General features: G+C 53.8%; 2 protein-coding genes across 4 annotated transcripts; one reads left to right on the top strand and one right to left on the bottom strand.

Moving 5' to 3' along the window:
• Positions 1–347: 347 nt before the first annotated feature.
• ZC3H4 (zinc finger CCCH-type containing 4) lies at positions 348–17,865 on the bottom strand. The gene is made up of 14 exons (XM_075134406.1): positions 17,054–17,865; positions 8,578–8,797; positions 7,806–7,916; positions 7,340–7,562; positions 6,500–6,645; positions 6,264–6,360; positions 5,998–6,143; positions 5,500–5,613; positions 5,155–5,271; positions 4,646–4,750; positions 4,138–4,496; positions 3,537–3,901; positions 3,108–3,359; positions 348–2,546 (listed from the first exon to the last, which is right to left on the bottom strand). The coding sequence occupies exons 1-14, from the start codon at positions 17,863–17,865 to the stop codon at positions 1,099–1,101; spliced, it is 4,515 nt and encodes a 1,504-aa protein (XP_074990507.1). The 3' UTR covers positions 348–1,098.
• On the top strand, positions 17,824–25,842 carry SAE1 (SUMO1 activating enzyme subunit 1). 3 transcript variants are annotated; one of them, XM_075134407.1, is made up of 9 exons: positions 17,824–17,931; positions 20,010–20,121; positions 21,002–21,175; positions 22,047–22,189; positions 22,413–22,512; positions 23,846–23,951; positions 24,536–24,680; positions 25,347–25,416; positions 25,580–25,842. In XM_075134407.1, the coding sequence occupies exons 1-9, from the start codon at positions 17,831–17,833 to the stop codon at positions 25,670–25,672; spliced, it is 1,044 nt and encodes a 347-aa protein (XP_074990508.1). In that variant the 5' UTR covers positions 17,824–17,830; the 3' UTR covers positions 25,673–25,842. The 3 variants fall into 3 exon arrangements, with proteins under 3 accessions (XP_074990508.1, XP_074990509.1, XP_074990510.1); XM_075134408.1 differs by lacking the exon at positions 24,536–24,680; XM_075134409.1 differs by lacking the exons at positions 17,824–17,931; positions 20,010–20,121 and adding an exon at positions 20,560–20,896.
• The last annotated feature ends 271 nt before the right edge of the window (positions 25,843–26,113 follow it).

Below are 26,113 nucleotides of genomic sequence, written 5' to 3'. Positions count from 1 at the left end.
CGGTGCATTTTTTCAGCCGGGAATGGGGTTTTATCTCCCTTTTCCGATCCCATCCCGCGCCGGGAAGGACGATTTTCCGTGATGGGGAAAAAAAAAAAAGGCACCGAGAGGCTCCGGGCGCAGACCTGCCCTTTTTTTTGGGGGGGGAAGGGGGAAAAATCCCCTTTTCGGGTTGCAAAATAGGAGCGAAAGTTGAGATTAATAATTTAATTTCAAGAATACAAATTTTTTTTTTTTTTAAATTCTTTTTTTTTTGTTTTTTTTTTTTTTTGGTAGACTGCGGAATTTTTAGGGCTGTAAATATTTCGTCGCCTTCTCGGGGATTCGAAACCATACCCCCCCCCCGGTTATTTTGAAAAATCGTCAAGAAACGGCATAAAAATATTTACTTCCACTAAAAAAAAAAAACCCAAAATCCAAAGAAACCAGAAACGCCCCCTCCCCGCAATTACAAAAGCAATTTCACATGGTTTGGTTTTTGTTTCTTTGTTTTTTTTTTTTTGGGGGGGGGGTGTGTCTTTTTTTTCATGGTTACTCCCGTTCGCCACAGCAGAATTTTAGAAAAAGGCTATAATACAAAGATTTTTAGTTAATTCCGGTGTAAAAACGAACCCCGCGACCCCTCTTTTTAAAGCAAGAAATGAAGAATGGGGGTAATTTGGCCTCCCCCGAGCGGAGCCGGAGAAGTCGGGTTTGAAACGCGGAGATTTGAAGTATTTCTTCCCCCCCCCCCACCCCTGATGATTTCGATCGGGGTTTGTTTATTTTTTTGGGGGGGGGGGGCGGGAAAAAAAGCGCTAAAATAAAGAAAAACGCTGGTCGTTATCGCAGAGGGAGACTTTGATTCTTCTTTTAAAACGCGGCTTTGGGAAATTCTCTTTAGTTACAGCAGGATTTATATACACGTTATATGGCTAAAGTGAGCGCTAATGGAATTAAAACCCCCCCCCAAAAAATACCCCCCCCAAAAAACCCCCCCAAAATCAATCAAATTACCGACACTTTGCGCTGCTTAATTCGATGCACGGAGCAGAGTCAGGGTTCGGCTGGGGGGGGGGGTGTTTTTTGTTTGTTTGTTTGTTTGTTTGTTTTTTAATACTACTGGCAAAAAGGGGAAGCCGTGGGATCGAAACCCTTAAAGACGTCTTTAAGGGAAGCGGCGTCTTGTTGCTCGCCGTCCTGAGCCGGGCTGTTCCCCGCAAACGGGCTTCCCGATCCGGATTTGGCGCTTTGTTTCACCATCCCGTACACCGAGGGGACCGGGAGGTTGTGCACCCCGGGTTGGGGGGCCGTTTCTTGGGAAGGGGGAGCGGCGGCGGATTTGGGACGAGGCCGGTTATAGCTGTTGTACCTGTCCGTAGCGGATTCGGCGTTCGCCTTCTCCGCTTCGGGTTGATCTAACGCCGATCGTCGGACAAAAAGGGGTTCCTTGGTTTTGCCGGTGGTTTTGACGGAATCGGAGGATTTCGAGGATGAGTTGCCTTCGTTGGGAGACTCGGAGGCTTTGCTGCCCGAGCTCGGAGTCCTGGGATCGTACAAGCTGATGGCGCTCAGCACGCTGCTTTGCCCGCTGCCTTTGCTCAGCCCGCCGGCCGTCAGCAGCCGAGGGTCGTAGGGAGCGATGGCCGGGGCGGCGTCGCCGGCGGACGTTGGCTCCGCGGTTTTAGGGACTCTAGAAACCCCCGTTTCTGCCGATTTTTGTAACCTGGGATCGGCGGGGGCTTTCCGCATCCGAGGGTCGCTGGGTTTGTCGCTCTGGCTGGAAGACGGGCTGCCGGCCGCGTTCACAGTCTTTAATATCCTCGACAGGAGCTCGAAATCGGGGAGACCCGTGCCCGAAGAGGAAGCGGCGTCCCCCGGCGCGCTTCCCCCCCTCTGCCTGGGATCGGAAAGACCCGTTTGGGGTCTGTTAAGACGCGGATCGAGGGTAGGCATGGATTGAAGGGCAGCCGGGACGGGAATAAACTCTTGCTTTGGGATCGGTAGCGGAATCAGATCCTCCGGGCTCCATAGGATCATCCGGGCAAAGTTGGGTTTGTTGAGGACGACGTCTTTCTTGATGTGACTGAACTGCTGCAGCTGGGAGCGGGGATCCCGCAGGGAATGACCCGGGAGAGCGTCCAGGGGGATGTTGACCGGTTTATCCCGTAGAGCCCTTTCCCCTTCCTCCTCGTCGGGGAGCAGGGGGGGTTTCTGACCTCCGACGACGCTGGAATGAGGAGTTTCTGGTTTGGGGACGGAGGAGGGAATGTGTCGCGCGAGCCTGGGATCGGTGGGTCCCGAATCCCCGGGGAGAGACGGGACGGAAAGGTCTGCGTTTCGGGAAAGCCTGGGATCTCGTAAACGCGGATCGGCAGGCCGACCGCTCCCTCCTGCTTGGGCTTTTTGCAGGCGAGGGTCGCTCACGCCGGAGGGTGGCCCGATTTCTCCGTGGGAGGGCGGGACGTGAGGTCTGCCGGAGCTTTGTTGCCTTAGGGTTTTCAATATGGAGGTGACGCTACTTCCACCGTCATCTTCGTCACTGGAATACCAGTTACCGGTATCTCCTGGGAGGAAGGAGAAGAGAAAGCAGCTGATAAAAGGCAATTAAAAGCCGTAACGCCGATGAGAGGGTCCCCAAAACGCGTCCCCTCTCCCCTCTCAACTCAACGCTGCTCAAATTCCCAACCGTCCCTTGCGTTTCGCCGCAACGGGGGACCACGCGTGACAGCCTCGGCCTCCCTGGTCTCGTTTTCACACCCCAAATTAGCGGAGAGCCGTAAGCATCCCTCTCTTCCTCTTCCTCCTGTCTGCAGCAGGCTCCAGTTTCACCACAATTTAAGCCAGCAACCCTATCTCCTTCGCCTCCTGGCCCGCTGTTCCCACTTCTTCGGCAGACCTGCTCCTCTTCCTTCACCAGCAACGCGCTCTTTCCACGCTGGGGATTTTCTTTGAGGACTCAGCACCCCTTGTTCCCTAAAGAATTCCTCCCTGACACCCCCATTTCTCCGATGGCCCCCTCTTTTTCGGAGATCGCACCTCTGGGTGGGTAGAAACGGAAGCAGATCCACGTTATCCCCCCCCCCGCGCGTGGCTTTGAATGGAAAACGTTGTATTTTGCTACTTGCCTTCCTCATTTTCGCGTTCTTGCTTATTGCTCTCGGCCAGTCTCCGAGCTCTCTCCTCTTCCTCCTGCTGCTTCTGCTGGATTCTCAAGTAAAGCGCTCTTTGCGCCGACGGCATGAAATCGGGGATGCTGCCCGGCGGTTTCGGTAAGCCGGGCGGGCCTCCTTCGCACAAGGCATCGTGATCCAAGGAGGGATCAGGGAACATGTGCTCTCCGGGAGGCCCTTCCATGTCCTCGTAACCACCGTAGTCTTCTGCCGAGGAAAGATCATCCCGTGTTAAAAGAAAACCTCAAAGCTGTGAAAAACAACCCGATTTTTCCCTCTCTCGACCTGCCGCTGTGCCCGGGCATCCGGGGAACAACCCATCTCCGAGCCGGCATCTCCAGCAAAGCACCTAAGAGCCGATCCCGGCGGATCCTCGGGACGTACCTGGGTCTCCCATCATGCCACGATCCATCTCCAGACCTTCTTGCTGCTGGTAGAAATTATCATAGAAGCCTTGCGCCGGCGGGACGGGCGGCATCATGCCGGAGTGGGGGGAATCGTCCGGTCCGTAGGGCATCATGGGGGGTCCGGGGCCCATCGGAGGGCCGGGATTCATTCCCGGGCCCATCGGCATGTCCGGGTGCATGTCCGGGTGCATATCCGGGTGCATGTCGGGGTGCATGTCCGGGTGCATGTCGGGATGCATGTCAGGGTGCATATCGGGGTGCATGTCGGGGTGCATGGGTCCAGGCATCGGTCCTGGGGGTCCTCCTGGCCCGGGGAACCTGGGGGGAGGCGGACCTGGGTGCCTGAAAGAGAAATCGGAAGAAAATCCGCTTTAACACGCGCTTCTCCGCTTCTGGAGGGACGGAGCCAGGGCTCTGCCAGCAGCAGCACCTGCGCCGGACCCAAAAACGGAGAGAAACCTCTTTTCTACGCGCTCGCGCCCACCGTCGGCGGCTGCGTCAGGACAGAGCTCCTCGTTGGACGCAAAAATCCGCCGCCCTCGTCCCTCTCCCCGTTACCTGGAGATGGTGACACCCACCTCACGCCCAGCTTCTCCGCCAGCTGCCCGGTGGGCCGCACGACGATCTCAAACAGCGAAGGGATTTTTTTGTACATGTCCTGTTGTTGCTGCAGCTGCTGCGGCGACAGAGGCTCGTGCATCGGCGGCGGCATCTGCGGCCCCGGCGGGGGAAGCGGTGGCGGCGGAGGGGGAGGAGGGCCTCCGGGGATCGGTCTCCCGTTCGGAGACGTCGGAGCCGGTGGTCCGGGAGGGCGAGGAGGCGTAGGCAGCAAGCCGACCCCAGGGGGTGGTTTGGGGAGAGGATTGATGCCCTGTTTCTTTAGCTCTTCGACTTCTTTCTCGTCCTCTGCGCCTGCTTCTGCATCATCCGCCAGCATCTGCGAAGATAAAGGAGTAAGAGCAGATCCGCGGAGCCGTCCTGCCGACCGACCCGCTCCAAAAAAGCTCTCCCTCCCTTTCCACCTGCAGGATCTACTTCCACGGAAGAAAAAAAGACACTGAACACCGCGTTAACACTCCCCTGTACCTTGTCCAGAAGCTCCCGCGTCTCCTCTGTGAGCGGATCGTGAGAAAACATGCAGTCATCCCCGTTGATGCAGTTGCCCGTGGTGTGGAACAGCTTGCAAGGGAAGTCCCGTATCGTTTATTAAGGAGGATAAACCCCAACAGGGAGTTACTCCTACAGCCAGAGAGGCTACAGGTGCTTTTCACTTTGAAACGTGGCTCTCGACGCGTAGGATTTTCGCGGTCGCGACACTGATATTAAACTACCGCTACCAGAAACACCCCGCTTTCCTTTCTGCCGTGTTTTCCTGTAGGCGCAACGGCCACAAACCTCATTTCTTCAACAGGAAAGGTGAGGCTAAGAAGGAACCGGGAGGGCTCCCTGCAGCCCCCCTCGTTCAGCCTCTCAGCGGAGGATGTGTTACCCAGAATTGGTCTTTTTTTCCCCCCCCTTATCCCCCACATGCAGCTATAAAGAGTTAACGAGACTGATTTAAGGCTGGCTTAACGAAACAAGTTAAAAACCAAAAGGATATCATGCATGTAAGGGCAGTTTTCAGCCCTGGCGCAGTAGCCGGTGATGTAGAACTTGCACAGTTCCCGTTTCTTTGGTAGTTCAATGTCATGACTGAAATTGCAGTGGTCGCCCTGTTGGGAAACAAGACGACAGCGTGTTAGCAGGTGGAAGCGCGAACGCGTTCGTCAGCAGCCCAGAACACACCTAGGACAGGCAGGGAGACGTGTACTTTTACAAAACGCTCCTCGTAGGCATGGATCCCTCCCGGAAATCGGTTAAAACCTGGACTTGACGCTTCAGTGGGGGTCCCGTGTGTGTATGAAGAGATCTACAGCGATATCCTCGAATTATTCCCTTACCCAGGTACATCTGCCTTCCACAAAGTATTTGCAGATCACTTTCCCTTTCTTATCCGACTGCTGGTGGGGTTTGTCGTGGTCGTTCCGCCGGTAATTTCCACCACCTCCTCCGTCCTATCGGAAGCAGATTGTATCAGTTGACAGAGAATGTGAAATAGGAAGCAACAGATGACACAAGAGAAATTAAAACTTCCTACGCAGCCACTTCTGAGAGGGAAAAACGCTGAGATTTGGGATGAAAAAGGGAGGCGAAGACGAGTGCGCTGAGCCTAGCAGGCTCCTGAGCACGGCTCGAGTCACCTATCGGAGGATCGGAATCCAAAACATCCATCCCCTTCAGAGACGGGATAACTTTTGTGGATTCTGGGGAAGATCCGTTCGGTTTTTTCGCTCCTGCGAAGGCTTTCTTGGAAGCCTGACTGGATTTAGAGGGGGGGATGGGGGAGAGGGGGGCAGCCAGCACTGCAGCAAGCCATTAGAAAACAAAGAGCTACTTACTCCCATGTCCTCATCGTAGTAATCGTCGTCTTCATTCATTCCACCACCTTTCCCCATTCCACTTCTGTTTCCACCTCTGCCTCGTCCTCTGCCCATTCCTTTATTTCCTCTTCCTCTGGGGCCACGACCACGTCCTCGATTTAAACCTGAAATACACCCCCTCGTTTCTAATTTCTCTCTTTCCGTAAAACGTGGGAGAGAGCAGAAAGCAGGGAGAGAGAGCAGAAAGCAGGGACCGTCCCAGCACACCTCGTTACCCCACTCACCCCGTCCACGATTCTCCTTACTCCTGCGGTACTGATTCAGCTCTTTCGAGTAGTCGTCGTACTCGTCATCGCCGATGGGCTCCTCATTATCGCAGTACTGCGAACGAGAAAGATCGGTGCCTTTAGTGAGCTGGGATGAAGCGCAGCCCCCTCAAACACAGGCGTCCCCATCGTGAAAAAGAATATTCTCTCGCCTCCGTGCTTCCCCGAGAGCAGGTCAGAGACTCGGCACTTACTTCCATCTCTTCGTCATACATTTCCTCCTCTTCCTCGGGGTGGTCGCCCCTGCCTCGCCCTCGGTTCCCTCGGCCCATGCCTCGGCCTCCTCTCATTCCCCCTCTGCCACCTCGCCCTCGGTACCCTCTGCCTCGGCCACGGCCGCCTGGCGAAGCAAAGGGATGGGGTCAGCTTTGTGCTGCGTTTCGCCCCTCAGGTGGGTTCAAAAAGCACAACAATATCCCAGACAAGGAAAAATAAATAATAACCTTTCAGTACGGGATTACCGGCATCTTAAAAACTCGTTTCTAAGTCAATCGGTTTTTAATATGCTAAAAGAATGGATTTTGAAGAAGCCAAATGATAACCTTTTTTAAAAAAAAACAATGCTGTGTGATCACGTCAGCTGCTGCCCAGGTACGTTAGACTGGTAACGTAAATCTGTGTACTGCAGATGTGATGATATCAGACTCATTACGCTACCAATTACCTTCATTTTCCTTTCAAATAAAGGTTTTGTTTAATTTTATCCATTTTCAACCACTTACGTGCTTTTAAAACGATGTGCGCTAGCAAGAAAAATGCTTATTTAAAACGTTAAATTATCCACAGGGATTTGAACTCTCCCCTCGGAGCGTAAAACAGGAAAAAACACTTTCCCCCGTCACAAACTAACACCGAAGAGCGGTTCAGGCCGTTGCAGCCGGCTCTTCCCAGGCAGGGCTTCATGCAGGCAGGGCAGTTCACCTTCATGAAGCTTCCCGCATGTGTCGGGCCTCATTTGGCCGCAGATCAGCTAAACGAGTTGCAGGTAACGAGTGTGTCAGAGATACGGTGAAAAAAGGAATCTTTAGACGTACCTCGCCCCCGGTGAGAGCCTTCCTTCGCTCTCCGGTATTGATTCAGCTCTTTTGCAAAGTCATCGTAATCTTCCTTCCCTATATCTTCATCCTCTTCCCCCTCGTACTGACCGTACTCCTCATTCTCGTAGTCCTCATACATGCCGTAATTCTTGCTCTCCATTTTAGAGTAGCTCTTCTTTTGCATGGGAGCGCTGTGAGAGGACGGATACTGCTGGTGGGACTTTGGGAAAGGCAGAGAGGTTAGTCGTGAAGGAAAGGAAAGCCTAATACCATGACTTAATTATAAAAAATCATTAAAAAAACCAACCCAAATAACAGCTAGGTGAAAACTAAAGAGGCTAAAGGACCAGAGCCAAAGCGTGTGGCCCGTAGATGGAGCTAGACGGGCACCTGCGCTCAAATCTTGCCGCGGCTCTGAACCAGAGAGCAGCTTTCCCTTCCCCGTCCGCTGGCAGGTACTTACGGAAGAGTAGGGCGGGCTGTATTCCCTGTATTTTCTGTGTCCCTTTTCAGCAGGACTGAAGTCCGAGTCCTCGCTGTAATCGGAGAAGTCATCGCTGGAAGAAGCGTGGCGCTGCAAGGCAAGGAAAACACGCGGTGCAATTTTATTACAGGCCAGCTCTGACTCTGACACCGCTGCCGGGCCTCTGGCCTTGCGATACAACACAACTAAGTCTCCCTTTTGTCTTTTTTTTTTTTTCAGGGAACTCAATTTTTGTTTAACAAAATCTTCACAGTGTTCACTGAATTACAAACTGGAAGCCTGTCAGCAGGTTATCTGCTAACGATAACGAAGACAAACACGATATGCCTTCTTGCGCTCCAGAAATCCTTGGAACTGAAGTAACAACATCCTTGATTTTGCAAATATGACAGTCTGCAATCCTCTTTCAGGTCAATACCTAACTCCAAAGTAATTCCTTAACTCAAAAACTGTTTTATTTCCGCTCTGCGTCCTCAGATGGACAAAAGACTGCTGTAGCATTTTTCTCCTACCTGCAGACCTCGGTGCCCCGCTGCTGCACTTGCTATTCCTCAGAGGAAGGTGTTAAGGAGCTGAACCCCAAGAATCCTTGCGAGCGCTCCCACCTCACAATTATCGTTAGGGGAAGAGCCTCAAACTACCCATAATAACGTTAGAGGAGGAATTCCCTGGAGACGCCCGATGGCAGAGGAAGGCAGACCGGAGCTGGGATCCCGGAGGACCCGGGCGGCAAAAGCAGCGCCTGGCTCACCTTGTGTTTGGATTTCCTTTTTTTCTTGGATCTCCTCTTCTCTTTCTCTCTCTCTTTCCGACGCTTGCGCTTCATCCGTCGATGGGCTTTCTCATCATCTGAATCGCTGTGATGCTTCTCCCCTTTCTCCTTCCGACCCCTCTCTTGAGATTCGGAGGGATCCTGCGCCTCCTCCCCTCCGTCATCCTCCAGCTCCCCTTCTTCCAGTTCTCCATCCTCCCTGTAAAGCAGACAGGCGCGTTTAATTCCCCTTATTCAAAACAAGAAAATAAAACCTGCTTATTCCGCTCACCAGCCAGCCAGGCGCTCGGCTCCCAAAGTGCTCACAAATTCCTAGTTACGGTGGTTTTAAACATCTGACCGCAAATACCGATTCTGTTCATCTCTGCCACCGAAATCTGCTCGAGCTCTCGCTCAGCCTGGAGTTAAACACGGCGAAGAAGCATCTCGCAAACAACAAACGGAAGCCACGACGTTACGGCGCTCAACTTTCATATGAAATTATTGCAAATGAACTCCAAGAATGGAAATTGGTGCTTTAATAAAAGATTCGGTCCACTCCAAGAGCGGAAATTGCCGTTTTGATAAAATCATCGGCCCTCTAGAAGACAAGAATAAGTAAATACCGTGTTGGTTTGCCAACTCTAGAGACATGTGCCCAGTTACTTCCACTCTCTCTACCTCGTGCTACCGTTCACCCACAACTGTGGTTAGCCGAGGTGAGAAAGCAAATCTGAAACTTCCTCGAGAGGATTCCCCAAGCCTCGCTCAATTAAATTCAATTAAAAATTACTCAGATACGGGTTACGAGAAACTTTTTACAACCTCGTAACAGATTAAATGTGTAATACGGCACGAGTTCAATCAGCTCCCTTGTGTCTTCCTTCTCTCCCGACAGGTCCCGAGTTTGTCGCTGCGTGATTTAAAACAAGAGTGGGGTCTCCTCCTCCCTTTTCACTTAAGGTAAGCTATAATTAAAAACATAAATGCCGGCTTGTTTATATATGTCACGGTCGTTCACAAACAACAATTTAGGAGCGTATAGGAGGTGGATCTTTGACACGCACCCCTCTGGTTGGGGTTTTTTTTTGGCGGGGGCTATGGAAAGACCGGCTTCTTTGGCTGCTCTTTAGCACTACAATGGGAACGGCAGCCGCGGCGGCGTGCCGTGCCGTGCCGCCGGCTGCGGTGAAGGCGGCTCGGCTGGAAGAAGGAGCTGCCGCCGCTCGGTAGCTCTCAGGGAGGCCTGGATGCTGAAATGGGGTTTATGAACGGCATTCGGAAAAAGCTGTGCTGCACGAACGAGCCGACCTATTGATAACCTCAAGTTACATTAAAAAAACGCAAGAAAAACGGAATTATTTCCCCAAAAACATTTAAAAAACTACAAAAAACAGCGTTAACAATCCCCAGGAAGCATCCTGGGGAGGTTTCGGCATCGCGGAGAGCAAACGCTCAGATCCAGCCGCCCGGTCCGACTCCGAAGCAAAGCTCCCCTCTTGTTTTTGTTTGCACTTGCAGCATTTTAATAACAGGCTGGCTGCAAAATCAAGCTCACTTAAGTATTACTCATGAAGCTTTTAAATCTGACACGTAATTCCTAGTTTTAAAAGCAAGTATCAGTGGAAATTACTTCCGTCGCAGGAACGCAGCATCCTTCAGGTGTTTGTGTTCAGTGAGATCGGTCTTGGAACAAGACCTGAGAAACTCAGGCTCCGCGCAAAGCCGAGCAGAAGTAAGAACAGAAACAAAACCAGCTTACGGAAAGGAATTTAAATACCCGTGTATTTAAATTCTTAAATAAAAGTCCTGCCAAAGCCTCTCTCCTTTCCTTAGAGGGACAGGTTCATCAATAAATGGATTTCAAACTAGAAATGCCACCAGGTTTCCGGATCCTACTAGCAGAGGACTAGCGAGAAGAGCGAAGCGAAACATCGACGCAGCTCAGCCCGGGCACGGGACAGGCTCGTAGGAAATAAGGAGCTGCTACAAAGCCCGCTGCGGCCCGATAAATGCCCTCAGGCCATACGTCTGGCTATTCCCTTCAGCATCGCTCCGTTGAAATCAGCATCATTTACCCTCTCCCAGAAGTCCTCGCCGGCTGGGGATCGCGATCGCTCCCTGCCTTCCTCGCTGCCTTCAGAGAGGAACGAACGCGTGTCGCTAACACCTTAATTGCAATTTTCAGGAGCGATAATTACCCTTCGTTTTGGATAGTACAGGTGCTTTTACCCTGCCTTGAGTTGCTATGCTCCGATATCAAGGTTTAGAGGAGACTACGCCCCTGGAGCCGTGTCCCAATTGACAACAGCATAATTAAATTCGCCGTGGTTACAGAAACGAAGACCAAAAAGGCTCCTGAGAACAAAGCGTAAAAATTTTGCGGCCACCGCAAGGATTATTTGAAAAGCGCCAAGAGACGGGACGAGGCCGAACCACCAGAACGATCGCTGAGCTGTTTAGCAGATGAATATTAATTATTTAATCAACACACCTCTCCTGAAGAAGCAAAGTCTGAGAAATCATGTTTATACAGACGCTTAGATACCAAACCACATCTTAAGACGGGCAATATCATCTCCTGCCGTTTTTTTAACTCCAGTTCTGCCGGATTTGAGTAGGTTTGGGCCAGAAACGATACACCAACCTCTCAGAGGGACTGTTTAGTGCTTGGGAAAGCGCTCTGAAAAGTTTTAGGCAAGTGTTATCGAAGCATTGAGTTTGCCTACTGGTTTTAAACACAACGAAACGGAGTCATTTGAAATACGGCAACCGGTGAGTAAGGGTGTTTGAAAGCAACCCAACGATTTCTAAGGCTGGACGGAAAAAAAAAAAAAAAAAAAATTAAAGCAATTAAAGCAACGTTGTGCATTTTCGGGGGACGGCTCACCGTGGAGAGTCGCTGCGGGTACGCGGTGAAGAAGCCATGTCTGTTAAGCAACTATTGGTATTGCAGAAAACACTGACTGGGGGAAAATTCTTCCCTGAATCCACGCTCATCTCGGGCTTTCCTATCGCTCCTGCCCGCCTGATCTATAGGGGACGGTCGCCGGCGCAGCACGCATCCTCACGGAAGGACCCACGCCGGCTGCCGCGCGGCGTATGTGACCTCAGCGCCACGGCAATGACGTAACACAGCGGTGACGACGCCTGGAAAAAAAACAAAAGCCCTTTCCAATCGTTATCCTGCCATACCGAGAGCGTGAGCGCTTTGCTACAGGAAAAATAGTAGGAATGAACGTGTTACGAGAAAATTCAGTGGTTTTTTGCAATTCCGGCCACTGAAGAGCAGCGCAAGAATTAAATCATTATCTTAAAATAAATAACGTCACTTTATACAGCTGAGGCTTTGTTAAATTTGGAAATGAGCGTAACGAAGTGACAAATGAGTGGCCTAGACGGCAGATTTACTGTCAGTTATAGCTGATATACCCTCCTAACCCTATTAAAGATATTATTGCTCCTTGCTCGTTACACCCGAAAGAAACCCTGTCGAAAATAAGCCTCTTGGCTCCCATCCTTGGGAAAACACAAGTGTTTTTTACTGTTTTTAAGAAAAGAAAGAGCTTTGTGTGCTCTCACCTGCTCTACAGACATAGGTGCGACAGACGCGTACCTCAGAGTAACTTCTATACGATACCCCTATAAAAAAACCCGATTTAACAGCCGACCTGCTGGAAGAAACCTTCCTTTACGCGGCGGCTTTTTGCACAAGAGGTGCAGCTGACCGTGAAATCGGCCGGCCGGTGCGTGATCTGGTTTTGCCGGAGCGGATCCACGGGTGCCGAGAGCAGGGAGGGGGTTTGTGTACAAAGGTAGATCTCAGTTTAACTTCGAGGAATGCAAAGGACGGGGAGGGGGGGGAAAATGCTTTTTTTTTTTCCTTCCGAGCGATGCAGCCAGAAGGCTTTGAAAATAATGCTCTGGAAGTCACCGGCTTGCAAATCCCCACAATTTAATCTCACGATAAGCAAACGTTCGCTTCTAATTTTATGTGATTTTAAGTAAAATGCTTGATGGGGACTTAAGCTGTGCACATACGTGCGTATCTTTAGGATAAACACCTCCTGCCTCAAGCTGAGCGCCCATGAGAGTTTAAAGTTGATTTTTAACAATCTGATGTATTTGACAGCGTACTCCGTGGGGGGGGTGGGGTGGGAAATGATCAGATGGCAAATTAAAATCGTAAGCTCAATAAAACCAAGTAAAAACTGAAAATTAACCATAAACCAACTGGCTGAACTCGAGGGGGAGTGTTTTTTTTGGCGAGAGCGGATCACCCCGGCTGAAAGCAACTCTCCACAAGCTATTTCAGAGCAGGATTTAAAACCAGACCCCTCCGCGTGTACAACAGGGCAAGGATACCACGCTGCTTTTAAGTGGAATTTAGCTCTTTTTAGGACAGACACGCAGTTTTTGCTCATTCTCTGCATTTTAAGGTTTTCTAGTGAAAACACAAAGCCGGGCTTTTCAGAGTGACAGCTACATCCAGCTAAAGGTTATTAATCACACATTTAACGCTTCAGCAGAAGTTTACTGCCTCGCCAACAACTTGCTCGGAGGAAACGTATCCTACCCCAGCATCACACCTGCACGTTCCGCACCGGAGAAAATTATTCAGCGAGATCTCTATTCTTTCACCAAAACATTGATTATTCCAGAATAATCCCAAAGGAACTAAGCTCTCCTCCGGCCCGCCAGTGCGGCCGCCTTCCATTTTATTCCAAGTGGAAACCAGGGGAAATACATCAATCAAGAAATAAAAGAAGCACCGCTTTGAAGGCAGCGGGGCCACGCTGCCTCATTCAAACTGCGTGGACTGGGGCAGAAGTCATTAAAATTTATCAGCTTTTTCTATCTTCGATATAGTTGGGTTTTGGGGTGGGTTTTTTTCATTATGGTAACAAATATGTTGTACCAATGTATAAGAGGCTTGGAGAGAGATCCCTTTAGCCCGCTCCTGGCTGTAATCGGGGCAAATCCTCCTCCTGACATCCCTAAAACCTGTGTTTTTAAGCGACGTTTGTACTAATGGAAACTTTCAGGCGCTATTTGGTCACAACTCAAGGTTTCTCGGGGAACGTGCTCGACTCAGCTGCTAATTCTGAACGTCCTCTCTGCTCCCAGGTTAGCTCCTTCCCGCTCCTCCTATCCGAATCCTTCAGTGAAATCCTAACGCTGAGCGCTGACGTCCTCGCTGCCACAGCACGGCTGATGCCACAGCAACGGGATACGTCCCAGGCCCTGAAAAAAAAAAAGCTGCTGGGGTCTAGGATTTGCTTTAGCCCTTCCTTTAACCCGGTACAACAAAGCCTCGCTCGACCCAAGGAGCCTCAGCCGAACAATTACGCTCTTAGGAAAAAAAAAAACCCCGTCCCTGCAAAAAAAAATTCCTGGCGGGTGCTTTGCTTCGCTATCAGAATTTGCTCCGATTTTCCAGGGAGCTACTCACGGTACCGATGTTAAATGCCTGCCTGCGTGTTTGCACAATTAAAAAGGTAAAGTCTAGCAAACCGTGAGCACTAGGAGGAGGTTAAGCCCAATTAAAAATGGGTCGGGGGAAGGAAGGCACAAGGAAAAGCCCCAGACAAGAAGTTTGACTCCTACTGCCAATATTTAACTATATAAAAAAAAATACTACTCGCTTTATGGATTTATGGAACCAGTCAACAACTCCTGTAAACTTGGCAGTACAATCCCTGAAAACTCCTGACATTCGAACAATTCCTGGTTCTTCCATCCCTCAAAAGGGAGAAAATTAACCTAAAGTTTCCCGGCAGCTTATTTTCTTTCTTTTCTACCACATCTGTCCTTTCCGACTCATCTTGGTATGGATAAAAAATGGCTTATGCCGTTAGCAGCGGACAATCAAAAACCAGTGTGGATTTTTCCGGGATCAAGAGTGGAAGTATAAAGCTTAACATGTACGTACATTTAGTAAAATAACAGAACAAAGTTTACTAATTGAATATATTGGGGGAGAAAATCGATGCTATGAGGTCCCACTCTCTCTGAACCAAAACCATTTTGGCCAGACCAGTAACATTTTCAAGCTCTGATAGTGGACCTTTGATCGAAGGGGGAAAAAATATATCCCAGCTTTGTGATTTCGTGGGCAAGTTAAGCCGCAGAAGGTGCGAGGACCATAAGGGTCCCATCATAAACATTTAAAAACAGCGACAAAAAGGCATAAAAGACATCACTGGATATTGTTTTATGTGAAAATCCCTTTCTGGAATGCAATTAAATCTGTAACGGAAAGCCCTCTAATTTGCTATAACAAGTGCTTGCATTATTTTACAGTTTAAGCAGATGTATACACCTTTTTCTTTCTTTTTTTTTTTTTTAGGGAATAAAGACAAGAGGGAAACAAACCACCACAATTTCACACAACTGTATCGGTGTGCTTAGAGGAAACACTGGGTTTTTTTTCCTGAGAACAATGTAAGCTGGATGAAAAGGGGCAAAAGTGTGTGGTTTTGGTCTCCAGGAAAAACTAACCCAAGAAATTAAATTAATTGGACGGGGAGGGGGAGAAATACCCAACGCTGTGCATGGTGTTCTTACTTCGAACTTGAATCGTGTGAAGTAGCGTGAGGAACAAACTTGAGCTTGTCGTTAACGCACCTGATCGACAAAGGAAAAGAAAGGGAGAAGGAAAATCGAGGACGCTAACGAGAGTTGTTACAAACTGGGTGCTTGCACTGTACGTCGCTACTTCAACTTCTCTAATTATCCGACATGAGGCTGTACATGGGGATGGGGGAAAAATGTGTGATGACATTTGGGGAACGGTGCTTTCTTTGCCACCTTTTTTTTTTTTTTCTTTTTGACACACTTTGGAGTTGTTTAACAAAATTTTTTAACATCTTTTTCTGCTTTACGGGCAGACCCGCACCCAGGGGCAGCCGGTTTACAGTCAACGTAATGGAATGAGGATGGAATTTGCAGACAAAGCAATGGATCCACATCCTACGTCTAGATGGCATCAAGGGTCAGTGGTATGAGTTTTACCGAGGCATCTCAGTGCTACTTCACCTGGAAACGTCACAACAGACATATTTGGGAGTAAATTGTGTGCTTTTGTGACTTTTTTTGTCTTTTAAACATTCACATCGGCGGGGTGCACAACTCTATCGGTCATTACAAAGGGGGAGAATTCTGCTTGGTTTGTAGACACACGGTATCAACTCACTGCTTACACGAAACGTACCCTGCAGATGATCTCAGGACTTATTTGGTGGCGGGGAGGGGTGGGGGGGGGAAAGGCAGGAAAAGGTATAATTTAATTATTCAATAAAAGAGCTTACTTACCAACCCAACCCTGCATCACATGGAAAACAAACCTCCTCAGAGACAAAGGCATGCTAATGCATAAAAGCAGCTCCCTGCACTGCACACCTGCCCTCCCGGGGAGTGGGCAGGCAGCAAACCTCCCTCTTTTTTCTCTTTTTTCCAGACATACATGCTTAAACTGTTTATTTTTGCTGATACTTTCTGGCTATATGGTTTTAACTAAGAAAAAAATAAAGAAGTGCTAATAAAGGAAACGGCTAAAGTTATGTTGGGGAAGGGGAAGAAGGTGCTTTACATACATCTCAGAGGAAGAGGGGGTTCCTGGGGGAGATATATATATATATTCTTCTAAACTTTTTAATACCTGGGAGCACTGGAGGTGAGCCTTTCTCTATCAAGGAGGGGGGGATGATGGAGGCTATTGCACCCCAACACTCCCCCCCCCCCGTACCCCCAACCCTCGGTACCTTCCTGCCCCCGCCTGCACTCCCTGTTTGAGCCAAGGAATATTTTTAAGAAGCGGCAGGAAGACAAAGGGGACGTTAATGAGGCCAGCGCTGCCCAGGAGAAATAACGTCATTAAAGACCTCATTAAGGACCCCCCTCTCACAAAAAAAAAAAAAAAAAAGCAGCTAGGAGCCCCCCCCCAGCAGCTAGCAACCCCCCCAAGCAGCTAGGAGCCCCCCACCCCTCTCCCTGGCCTCCTCCAGACCCTCGCTCCTCTCATAACCACGTCTAATCCCCCCCACAACACCCACCCACCCCCCCCGCCATGGTACCCCAGGCCCTGCGCTGGCCCTCAGGGCCCGGCCCTACCCAGGCCGCGGCCCCCTCCTCCTCCTCCCTCGGCCTCCTGCTCTACCCAGGACACCCCCCCCCCCCAAATATCCCCCGCTGTCCCTGCCTCTAGCCCCGCTTCCTCCTCCTCCTCCTCCTCGCAGCCCCCCCCCTCCGGGCCCCGCTTCCCCCCCCCCCCCCAAAGCCGGGCCTACCCCCCCCCGCCCGCCTCAGGCCTGCGCCCTGGCTCCCCCGCTCACCTCAGGCCCTGTCCCCCCCCACCCCCCGGCCCCCCACCACCGGTCGCCCCGCGTCCCCCACCCCCCCCCCAAACCTGGTCCGGCGAGCCGGACAGACAGACACAGACAGACAGAGAGGCTCTCGGGAGAGGCGGTTACTGGACCTTTCGTCCGGGCCGTGGTGGTGTTGGAGCGGCGGCGGCGGCCGGGGGAGGCTGCAGCTGCCGCTGTCGTGGTGGTGGCAGGACGGAGAAGGGGGGGTGGAGTGCGGGCTGGGGGGGGAAGCGGCGGCGGCAGGGGGGACACTCGGGCTCTCCACGGCCATGGGCAAGGGGGGCGGGGGGGCGAACAGGGGGGCACAGTCACTGTACAGCGCGGGGGTCGGCTCGGCACGGCCCGGCCCGGCCCGGCTTATCCGCCCGCCCGCCCCGCGCTCCACGGGCAGGCACACAAAATGGCGCCCGCCGGCACGCAGCCGCGCCGAGGCAGCGCCCCGCACGGAGGCCGGAAAAAAACGAGCGGTGCCGGAAAAAAACGAGCGGTGACGGAAAAATACGAGCGCCCTCCCCGCCTTCCTCAGCGAACGGCGCCGGAGGTTGCCGAAAGTGAACGGGAGCTGGCGGGAACGCCCGAAAAGTGCCGAGGAGGTGAGGCGAGGACGAGTCCATCTGAGCGGGAGGGGGGAGCTGTGCAACTGAGCGCGCACGGGGAGGCCCCTAGCCGAGCCACGCGGCCGCACGCCCTCATGCGGGGAGGCAACGGCGGAAGAAGCCACTCGAGATGGTTCTCCCGTGGGGCAGCGGGCGTGGGGCTGCGGGAGCGCTCCGGGCCGTGGGGTGGATCCTCCCCCCTCGGTGGACGTGGAGCGGTGCCGGGTGCCGCGCGGCGTTCGCGCGGGCCGCCAGGGGGCGCTGCCCCGCCCGTGAGGCGGCGGCGGCGGGATGGTGGAGAAGGAGGAGGGCGGCCCCGGCGGCATCAGCGAGGAGGAGGCGGCACAGTATGACCGACAGATCCGGCTCTGGGGCCTCGAGGCCCAGAAGCGGTCAGTGGGGCTGGGGTCCGCGGGGGGAACCGGAGGGGGGCCCTAGAGGGGCCGAGGGGGGGCTTCTGGGAGCGCTGCGGCCTGTGAGGGACCCTGTAGGAGCTTGTGAGGGGTCTGGAGGGGCCCTGCAATATGAAGGGGGCCGTGTAGGATCTTGTGGGGGGCCCTATAGGGGCTTGGAGGGGCCCTGCACTGTGAGGAGGGGCCCCGCACTGTGAGGAGGGGCTTCTGGGGGGCCCTATAGGGGCCTGGAGGGGTTTCTGGGGGCCACCCAGCCTGTGAGGGACCCTGTAGGAACTTGTGAGGGGCCTGGAGGGGCCCTGCAATAGCAGGGGGACCTTGTAGAAGCTTGTGGAGGGCCCTATAGGGGCTTGGAGAGGCCCTGGACTATGAGGAGGGGCTTCTGGGAGGCCCTATAGAGGCCTGGAGGGGCTTCTGGGGACCCTGTAGGAGCTTGTGAGGGGCCTGGAGGGGCCTTGCAATATGAGGGGGGCTTTGGAGGAGCTTGTGGGGGGTCCTGTAGGGGCCTGGAGGGGCTTATGGGGGCCCTACAGCCTGTGAGGGACCCTGTAGGAACTTCAGGGGGGGCCTGGAGGAGTCCTGCAATGTGAGGAGGGCCTGGGAGGGCCTTATGGGGGTGTATAGGAGCTTGTGGCGGGCCCTATAGGGGCCTGTGGGGGGGCCCTGCAATGTGAAGGGAGCTTGTGGGGGGCCTATAGAGGCCTAGAGGGCTTGTGGGACGGGTATATAGCCTGGAGGGGCTTGAGGAGGGCCCTGGAGTGGCCCTGCCATGTGGGGGGGGCCCTATAGAAGCTTGTGGAGGCTGTATAGGAACTTGCAGGGGCCTATGGGGACCCTACAGCATGTGGGAGGGCCCTATAGGGGCTTCTGCGGCAACTGTAGCCGCTGCGGGGGGTCCTCAGGAGCTTTGTAGGGGCTTCAGAGAGGCGTCGGCAGTGGGTACATAAGCATATAGGATCTATAGGGGCTCATGGGGGTCAGTGGGGTCTCTGCCTGACCTCCTGCAAAACTCGAGCTTAGCCAAACTCGCTGTAGTCCACATTTGGGTGAAATTTGTGCTTCCTGGAGTTGAAGCTGGGGGGGAAAAATAAAAATAAACGGCTTCTGATTCATTCCCAGCTGGAATTGCAAAGCATCTGCTCCCACCTGCCAGTTCCTGGTTTTTTCCCTGCTAGAAACTCTCTTGCTCAGCCCTTATTTTCTCTATAAGGGCTTTCCCCCCCCCCCCCCAGCTTCCAAGTTACTTTTTGTGGTCCTTTTCTGCAGCCTGTCCAGATTTCTGCTCATTTCCAATTTCTTAGGTGTTCCCCGGGAAGCAGCCGATGGGGTTCGTTCAGGAGAAGGTGGAATAACCCCAAAATATGAAGACGAACATATTGACGTTGCTGGACACAGATAAAAACGAGCGTAAAAATAGGCCAAAAAAGCAGGAGTCTCTCTGTTTAACAGCCCGGATTGTTGCTCGGTGTTGAGTAAACTTGATTTTGTCGGAAAACCGATACAGACTTATCAATAACAGACTTCCAAGGCGGGGGGGAAATACCTAAATGATACAAGGCGAGGAAAACACATTGGTCAGTTATTCGGAAAACGTAAAACTTGCACGCGCAGTTTTGTGCTGGAATAAATACGCAAAAACTTATTCATTTCCCATTAATTATAGTTTATCTGCATCCCAGTGCAGCTTAAGGAGGAGCTCCAGCCCCTTTTTTGGGGGGCTATTAAGAACCCCAAAGTGCGCATTGTAGTGAACCCACAACTCCCCCCACTGTGTTTGCTGAAAAGCGGCGCAAGGCTTCGGTGTTATTCCCTCTTCCGAAGCTGCAAACGCTCTTTTTTCCTGTGAATTTCCCTGACAGCCTGCGTGTTTCTCTCTTTGCTTCCAAATCGTGTTAAACCTGCTTTTCCCCAGGCAGGGATGCCGAGGAGCGTGGCTTTTCTGCCCAGCCGTATTTATCCCCCGTGTTTTCCCTCCGAGCGCCGATTCCCCTTCGCCCCAACCCCTCGGGGGACGCTCCAGCCGAGCCGTTAAGGCTGACCGGGTGTTTCTGCCGCAGGTTACGAGCTTCCCGGGTGCTGCTGGTGGGGATGAAGGGTCTCGGAGCAGAAGTGGCGAAGAATCTCATCTTGGCAGGAGTCAAAGGCTTGACCATGCTGGACCATCAGCAGGTGAGGAGCTCGCAGCTTCTCTCGGCTGCGGCGCTGGGGGTTAGCGAAGCTCCCAGAGCCCTCCCTGGTGCAGTACGGTGCCAGCCTTGGAGGTCTCGCTGCTTTTTGGGATAAATATTCCTCTTGGGAGTGGAATTTTTCCATTTTGGGGCACATAGAGTTTGCGTTTCCTGTCGTTCGCCTGGCAGCTAAATGCCAGGCTGCATTCCTCCGCCCGCTCTCGAGCTGAGGGGCTGAACCGCAGCCTCCCCTCTTGCTTTCGGGACATCCTCGGGTGCTGCGCCCCGCTCTGAGAAGCCAGCTTGTTTCTGGGGACGCGTGGCTTTGGCGTTAGCAGCTCTCCACCCAGTCCTCTCCCGTCTATCTCTGTCGGGACGGCCCCTTCCCATGTTTATCTGGGGCTGGCAGACACGTGCAAAGCAGATGTGGGGCTCAAAGCTCCTGCCACGAGTCTCCCGGACCCCGGAACCCCTAAACAGACTCTGCGGTGGGTTTTAATTCCCCATCCGGAGCTTTGTGCCCTGCGGCAAACGTCGCCGGCGCCGGCTGAACATGTTTCTCATGCGAACGTGGTCTCTAGGTCACGGCGCGGCGTCTCCTCGGGCGCAAGAGGGAGCTGCGAGCTCGGGAGCGGGGAGAAGTGAGCTACAAAGCTGCGGGGGATTGAAGAATAGCGCAAAATAACCAGAGATTTTTTTTTTTTTCCCCCTCCGGTTATCTCGCGATGAGTTTTCCTGCGGCCAGGATGGCACCGCTTAGCTGTTCCTTTCCAGGCGTGAGTTCCCGCTTGCGAAGCACCCGCTATAATCCTCCCCGGGGTCTTTTCCCACCCTGCCCGACTCCACGGGAAGACTCATCTCTCCCTTTTCTCCCGTTTCAGGTTTCCCAAGAGGACACGCGAGCTCAGTTCCTCATCCCCGTGGGTTCCTTGGGCCGCAACAGAGCCGAAGCCTCGCTGGAGCGGGCGCAGAACCTCAATCCCATGGTGGACGTGAAGGCTGACCCCGAGAGCGTGGAGAGCAAGCCCGAAGAGTTCTTCACCCAGTTCGACGCAGTACGTGCGGCGGGGGGAGAGAAAGGTCGGAGGAGAAGGGGCTTGCTGACTCATTATTAAGTCTCCTCGCTAATTGCTCTTTTATTCTGATTACGTTAGCGCTGAAAGCCTCTATCCTTGAGCCGCGGGCAGCTGCCTGCCGGTTGTCGGCGCGAGTGTTTGCGCCGCGGTTATAGGTTGAGCTGCCTGACTGTTGGCGAACGGCATCTGTTCCCCTTCTGCTCTCCTCCCTAGGTCGCGTCAGGCAGCGGCTGCCTGCTTTTTTTTCTTTTTTTTTTGGGTGTGATGGGGCTGATAGTTTGTAGAAACCGCAGCCAACGCGGCTTCCCAATTCACCGTCCTTGCCGGATGGTGAAAAAATCCGGCAGCGGCTCTGAAAGCGAGGGGAGGAGGAGGAACAACAATGCATCCAGGTCTTGTCGCTCCCTTCCCTGCCCGACTGCAGGGCGGCAGAAGCCGTTGAGGGAAATGTAAAGCGTGGATTATAATAACATGGATTATAATAACGTGGCCCTGCGGGGAGCTACCCCAGGGTACGTATCCTCCTCCGCTCCCAGGATAAGCCCTGAGCTTTAAAAATATCCCTTCGTCCCCCAATTCCCACCAAAATTATCCGGAAACGGGATGCCGTATCCCCCTAACCTCCTAATTATCCCTGGAGCGAAGGCTGTTGGAATTAGCCCGTGTGGCGGGAGGGGAAAATCAATAATTATCCCGAGCGTAACGCCCTGCTGTGAATGAAACGGCAAATCTACCTGGAACCTTCCCCGCTGCCCCAGGAGGATTTCGCACCCCCTAATAATACCAGGAGGAGGGAAGGAGGGGGGTAAACGTTCAATTTTGGCTGAGAACAACCCCTCTCTGCCTGCAGGTCTGCCTGACCTGCTGTTCCCGGGACGTTATGGTGAAGATCGACCAGATTTGCCACAAGAACAGCGTCAAGTTCTTCACCGGCGATGTTTTCGGCTACCACGGTTATATGTTTGCCGACCTTGGGGAACACGAATTTGTGGAGTGAGTCGGGGGTCTCGGGGAGCGGGTGGGGAGAGGAGAACCCCATGCAAGAAGGGCATCAGCGTTTCGGCTGCCTTCACCCACGCGGGGAGGCTGCCTACTTTCGGAACCCTGGAGATTTAAAATCTTTCAAGAGTCATAAAAGACCGTTTGACGCTGAGCAGCACAAACGAGGATTGCGGTTTTCTCAAAGCGAGCTCAATTTTTTTTTTCCTCTCCGTAGAGAGAAAACCAAAGTCGCCAAAGTCAGCCCGGGTGTGGAAGATGGGCCGGACACCAAAAAAGCCAAACTTGACTCTTCGGAGACCACCATGGTGAAAAAGGTGGGTGGAAAAACCCCTGCAGAGACCTCCGAGACCCAAAGCCCGTGTCGGTTTGGCCGAGGGAGAAGCCAGAGGGGTTATCCGGGCAGCTCAGCTGTGCTTTAGCCGCAGCGGGGTGGGTTTCTGCCGGCTTCCCGGGTGAGTTTTTGGCTGGATCTTCACCACCCAGCGCTGCTTTTCCCTCATCGCTCAGAAGCGAGACGCTCGCGGTGCTTCCTTTCAGCCGGATCATCCCAGAGAGGGTTTTTTTTTGGGGGGGATACACCCCCCCCCCATAACTGCCTGCTGCTTTTTTCTTTCCTCCATGGCTGTACTGGTATAAAGCACTTTTATACTGGTTTTGGTGGGGGAAGGGGAGTTGAAACAGCCTTAATTGGGGGAGCTCCGGTTTTTTGTGTGTCAGCGAGGCTGTAAAAGCTGCATTGTTGCTGGGGAGCTCCCTTTAAGTGGGACTCCCGGCTCCGGGGTGGGAAGGTTTTCCATTTCTTAGAAAGGGGGGTGAAATCTGCTCCAAAGCAAAACCTTTTCACATTTAAATACCTCCGGCCTGGGCATTGTTTTGTTCTCCCAGCTGGAAATTTAACGGAGGAGTGGAAATCCCCTCGACTTTATCTGGCTATGAGGAGAATGCGAGCTGAGCCAGCAGATTAACGCCCTTTTGTGTCCCTTTCACTGCCCGCCCCCCCTCCCCGCCATCGCTTTGAGGGTGCAGCTTCCCCTCGGAAGGTCTGGGAATATTCCCCGGATGCCGATCGAACCAGCTGTCGCCCTCCTGCGATTTGTGGGGCGGAGGGGATGGCGATTCCGAGCGCGACGGGTTCGGATACGGCAAATTCCTCCGGATCCGTTTCTGAGATGCCAGAACCCGCGTGCCGAGAGAGGGCCGGGGCTCTGCCAAGCCTTTCCCCGTATCCGCGCGGGAGCGGGCGGGCTTCACGTCGGGGAGAGTTTCAAACTCCCTTGTTGGATACCTCCGAGGTTCAGAGCCGGTTTTTCCAAAGACTCCGGAGTTTATGCTCAGTAAACCCGTCCTAAACCCTGAGGGCTATTAACGTTACCTTAAAACGTTTTAATTAGGCGAGCGGGTCGCTCGGACGTTCTCCCGTTGGGTTAAGCTTTGCGGAGACGCCATCCCGAAGGTTTCGCGCCTGGACGCCAAGTTCCTTGGCGTGAAGATTGGGGCGATCCTGCTCTTCCCTCCCGCCCGACGTGGTGGGTTGCCTTGCCCAGGGGAGGGGGGGGACACACCGCCCGGCTTGGGGGGAGGGGGGCTTCGCTCTGCGCTCCTAACGAAGGACCCCCAGCTCACCCAACGCCTTCTCTCCCCTCGCAGCGAGTGGTTTTCTGCCAGCTGAAGGAAGCCCTGGCCGTCGACTGGAGCGGGGAGAAGGCGAAAACGGCGCTGAAACGCACCACCCCGGATTATTTTCTCCTTCAAGGTAATTCCCGCTGCTTTTCCCTGCCGGCATCGGGAAATTCGGCTTCGTTTGGTCACCCAACCGAGCATGCGCTTCCCGAGCGAGCGTGAGTCGCTTCCTGTGGTGAAAACGAGCTTTTGATTATTTTTGTTGTTGGCTTTGAGGGGTTTTTTCTTTTTTTTTGCGAGTTTTACTGTAACAGCGGGGAGCTAAAAATACCTGGGCGACTGGAAACGGCCTTCTCCCTGGTACGGAAGAGCCCCGCCGCGCGGCTCGGGCCCCCTTTCTTTACTCGTCCCTCTCCCTTGCCGTGAGCTTTCGGCTCCGGTGGCGGCTCCTGCCAAGGTATCCGGGGAACGCCGAGCCACCCTGGAGCCCGGCTTTTCCCTTGGGAAGAGCTGGGAGCGCTGGCCGGCCACGCCACCTTTCCCAAACCCGCTTTGCAGTCGCTTCGGGACGCCGGCGGGTTGAAAGCTCGACCGAAAGAGAGACGGGGAGCTGCTGCTCCCCTCGGCTTCTCCCGAATTGCCGGCAGAGCCGCGTGGCAAAGCTCCCGGCAGCCCCTCGGCTGCGTGCCGGCAACGGGGTGACTCTCCCTCTCCCAGTGCTGTTGAAGTTTCGCACGGATAACGGCCGGGATCCTTCACCCCAAAATTACGCCGAGGACTCGAAGCTGCTGCTCCAGATCCGCCACGACGTCCTGGAGGGGCTGGGGGTCGGCACCGACCTGCTGCCGGATGAATTCGTCAGGTGCGGCGGGGAGCCGAGCGCCTCGTTAGCCATCATTGCTCCTTTCCCGCTGGATCACCGGGTGCCGGAGAAGCTCCGGCAGCTCCCGACATCCATGAATCTCACCGGGAGGACGACGGCGGTGACCTGAGCCGTGCGTCTGGGTCATCCTCACCGGGGATTAACGGCTCGGTGGAGGAGGTTCACCGCCTTCCCCAAGGCCTTCGGTGCCTTGGGCTTGGTGCCGGGCCAGATTCCGGCTCGCTCCGCTGGCGGGAATCCCAAGCAATCCCAACCGGAACCTTGGGATCGCAGCGATGTAGAGAAATCCCCCCCCCCTTGTCCCCATCGCCCTCGCGGTGACGCCGAACCCCGGGAGGGTCCCGCTCGCCCCCGGCGCCTTTCCCGGGAACTCCCCATCCCTGCCTGCATGTTGCCACACGCTGCCCACCGGGAATGGCGGGAATGTGCCGGGGAGGGGGGGGGGGACGGGACACAGGGCCGGCATTTTGAGGGGCTTATTTTTAGCCGGATGGCACGAAGCGCGCGAGGGGGGATGCGCCGGTGTCATCACCCTTTTTGGGGGGAAACCTCGGTGTTTTAGCAAGACAGAAAAGTGATTTTTTTGGGGGGGAAACCGCCGCGTTCCTGGGCTTTGCCGTTAAAATTTCTCTTCCTTCCTTCCAGCTACTGCTTTTCCGAAATGGCTCCCGTCTGCGCCGTGGTCGGAGGCGTCCTGGGCCAGGAGGTGGTCAAGGTAGCGGCCATTTTGTAGCTGGTGGAGGGCGGGGGGGGTTGTGATATTTGGGGTGGGGATCCTGCAGATCCGCGTCCCCCGGCTTTCTTTTTTTGGTGATGGGGTGAACCCCAATTCACCGGTAACCCACTTTTTCTCGTGTGTCCCCCCCCCTCGCCCCCAGGCCCTGTCCCAGCGGGACCCCCCCCACAACAACTTCTTCTTCTTCGACGGCATCAAAGGCAACGGCATCGTGGAGCGCCTGGGCCCCAGCTGAGCTGGGGGGGCCGAGGGGGCGTCGAGCCCCCCCACTTTGGGTTTTGGGGGGTTGGCTGGGATGGTGAACCCCCCCCAAAGTGGTAATGGGCTAAATTTGGGGTGCGGCCGGCACCCCCTGGGTCTGTGGGGGGTGGTTTTTTGGGGTTAATAAAGTCTGATTTCTAAAAAGTGGTTTATTTGGGGGCTGGGGCCGAGCTGGCGCTGGCTGTAACGTGGGGGGGGGGGAGGTCCGGGCTAACGCTGGACCTGCACCCCCAAACCCCCTGGACCCCCAACACTGCAGCCCCAAACCCTGCACCCCCAAACCCCCTGGACCCCCAACACTGCAGCCCCAAACCCTGCACCCCCAAACCCCACGGCCCCTCCCCCCCAAACCCTGCAGCCCCATGGACTCCACAGCCCCCCAGACCCCCAAATGCTGCAGCCCCAAACCCTGCAG

Source organism: Calonectris borealis, chromosome 32 (assembly GCF_964195595.1).
Source record: "Calonectris borealis chromosome 32, bCalBor7.hap1.2, whole genome shotgun sequence".
Lineage (NCBI taxonomy): Eukaryota > Metazoa > Chordata > Aves > Procellariiformes > Procellariidae > Calonectris > Calonectris borealis.
This window is presented reverse-complemented; position numbering and strand designations above follow the sequence as displayed.

What these genes read in the sequence shown, in the direction of transcription:
- ZC3H4 (XM_075134406.1), bottom strand. Translation starts at nt 17,865, where the DNA reads ATGCCGCCGGGGCCGCCCTCCTCCTTCTCCACCATCCCGCCGCCGCCG. An exon ending in GCCCTTACATGCATGATATC is followed by an intron (nt 4,751 to 5,154) that starts CTTTTGGTTTTT and finishes ACGATACGGGAC; the next exon opens with TTCCCTTGCAAGCTGTTCCA. An exon ending in GCGGAGAAGCTGGGCGTGAG is followed by an intron (nt 3,902 to 4,137) that starts GTGGGTGTCACC and finishes TTTCTCTTTCAG; the next exon opens with GCACCCAGGTCCGCCTCCCC.
- SAE1 (XM_075134407.1), top strand. Translation starts at nt 17,831, where the DNA reads ATGGTGGAGAAGGAGGAGGGCGGCCCCGGCGGCATCAGCGAGGAGGAG. An exon ending in GGATTATTTTCTCCTTCAAG is followed by an intron (nt 23,952 to 24,535) that starts GTAATTCCCGCT and finishes TCCCTCTCCCAG; the next exon opens with TGCTGTTGAAGTTTCGCACG. An exon ending in CTGCCGGATGAATTCGTCAG is followed by an intron (nt 24,681 to 25,346) that starts GTGCGGCGGGGA and finishes CCTTCCTTCCAG; the next exon opens with CTACTGCTTTTCCGAAATGG.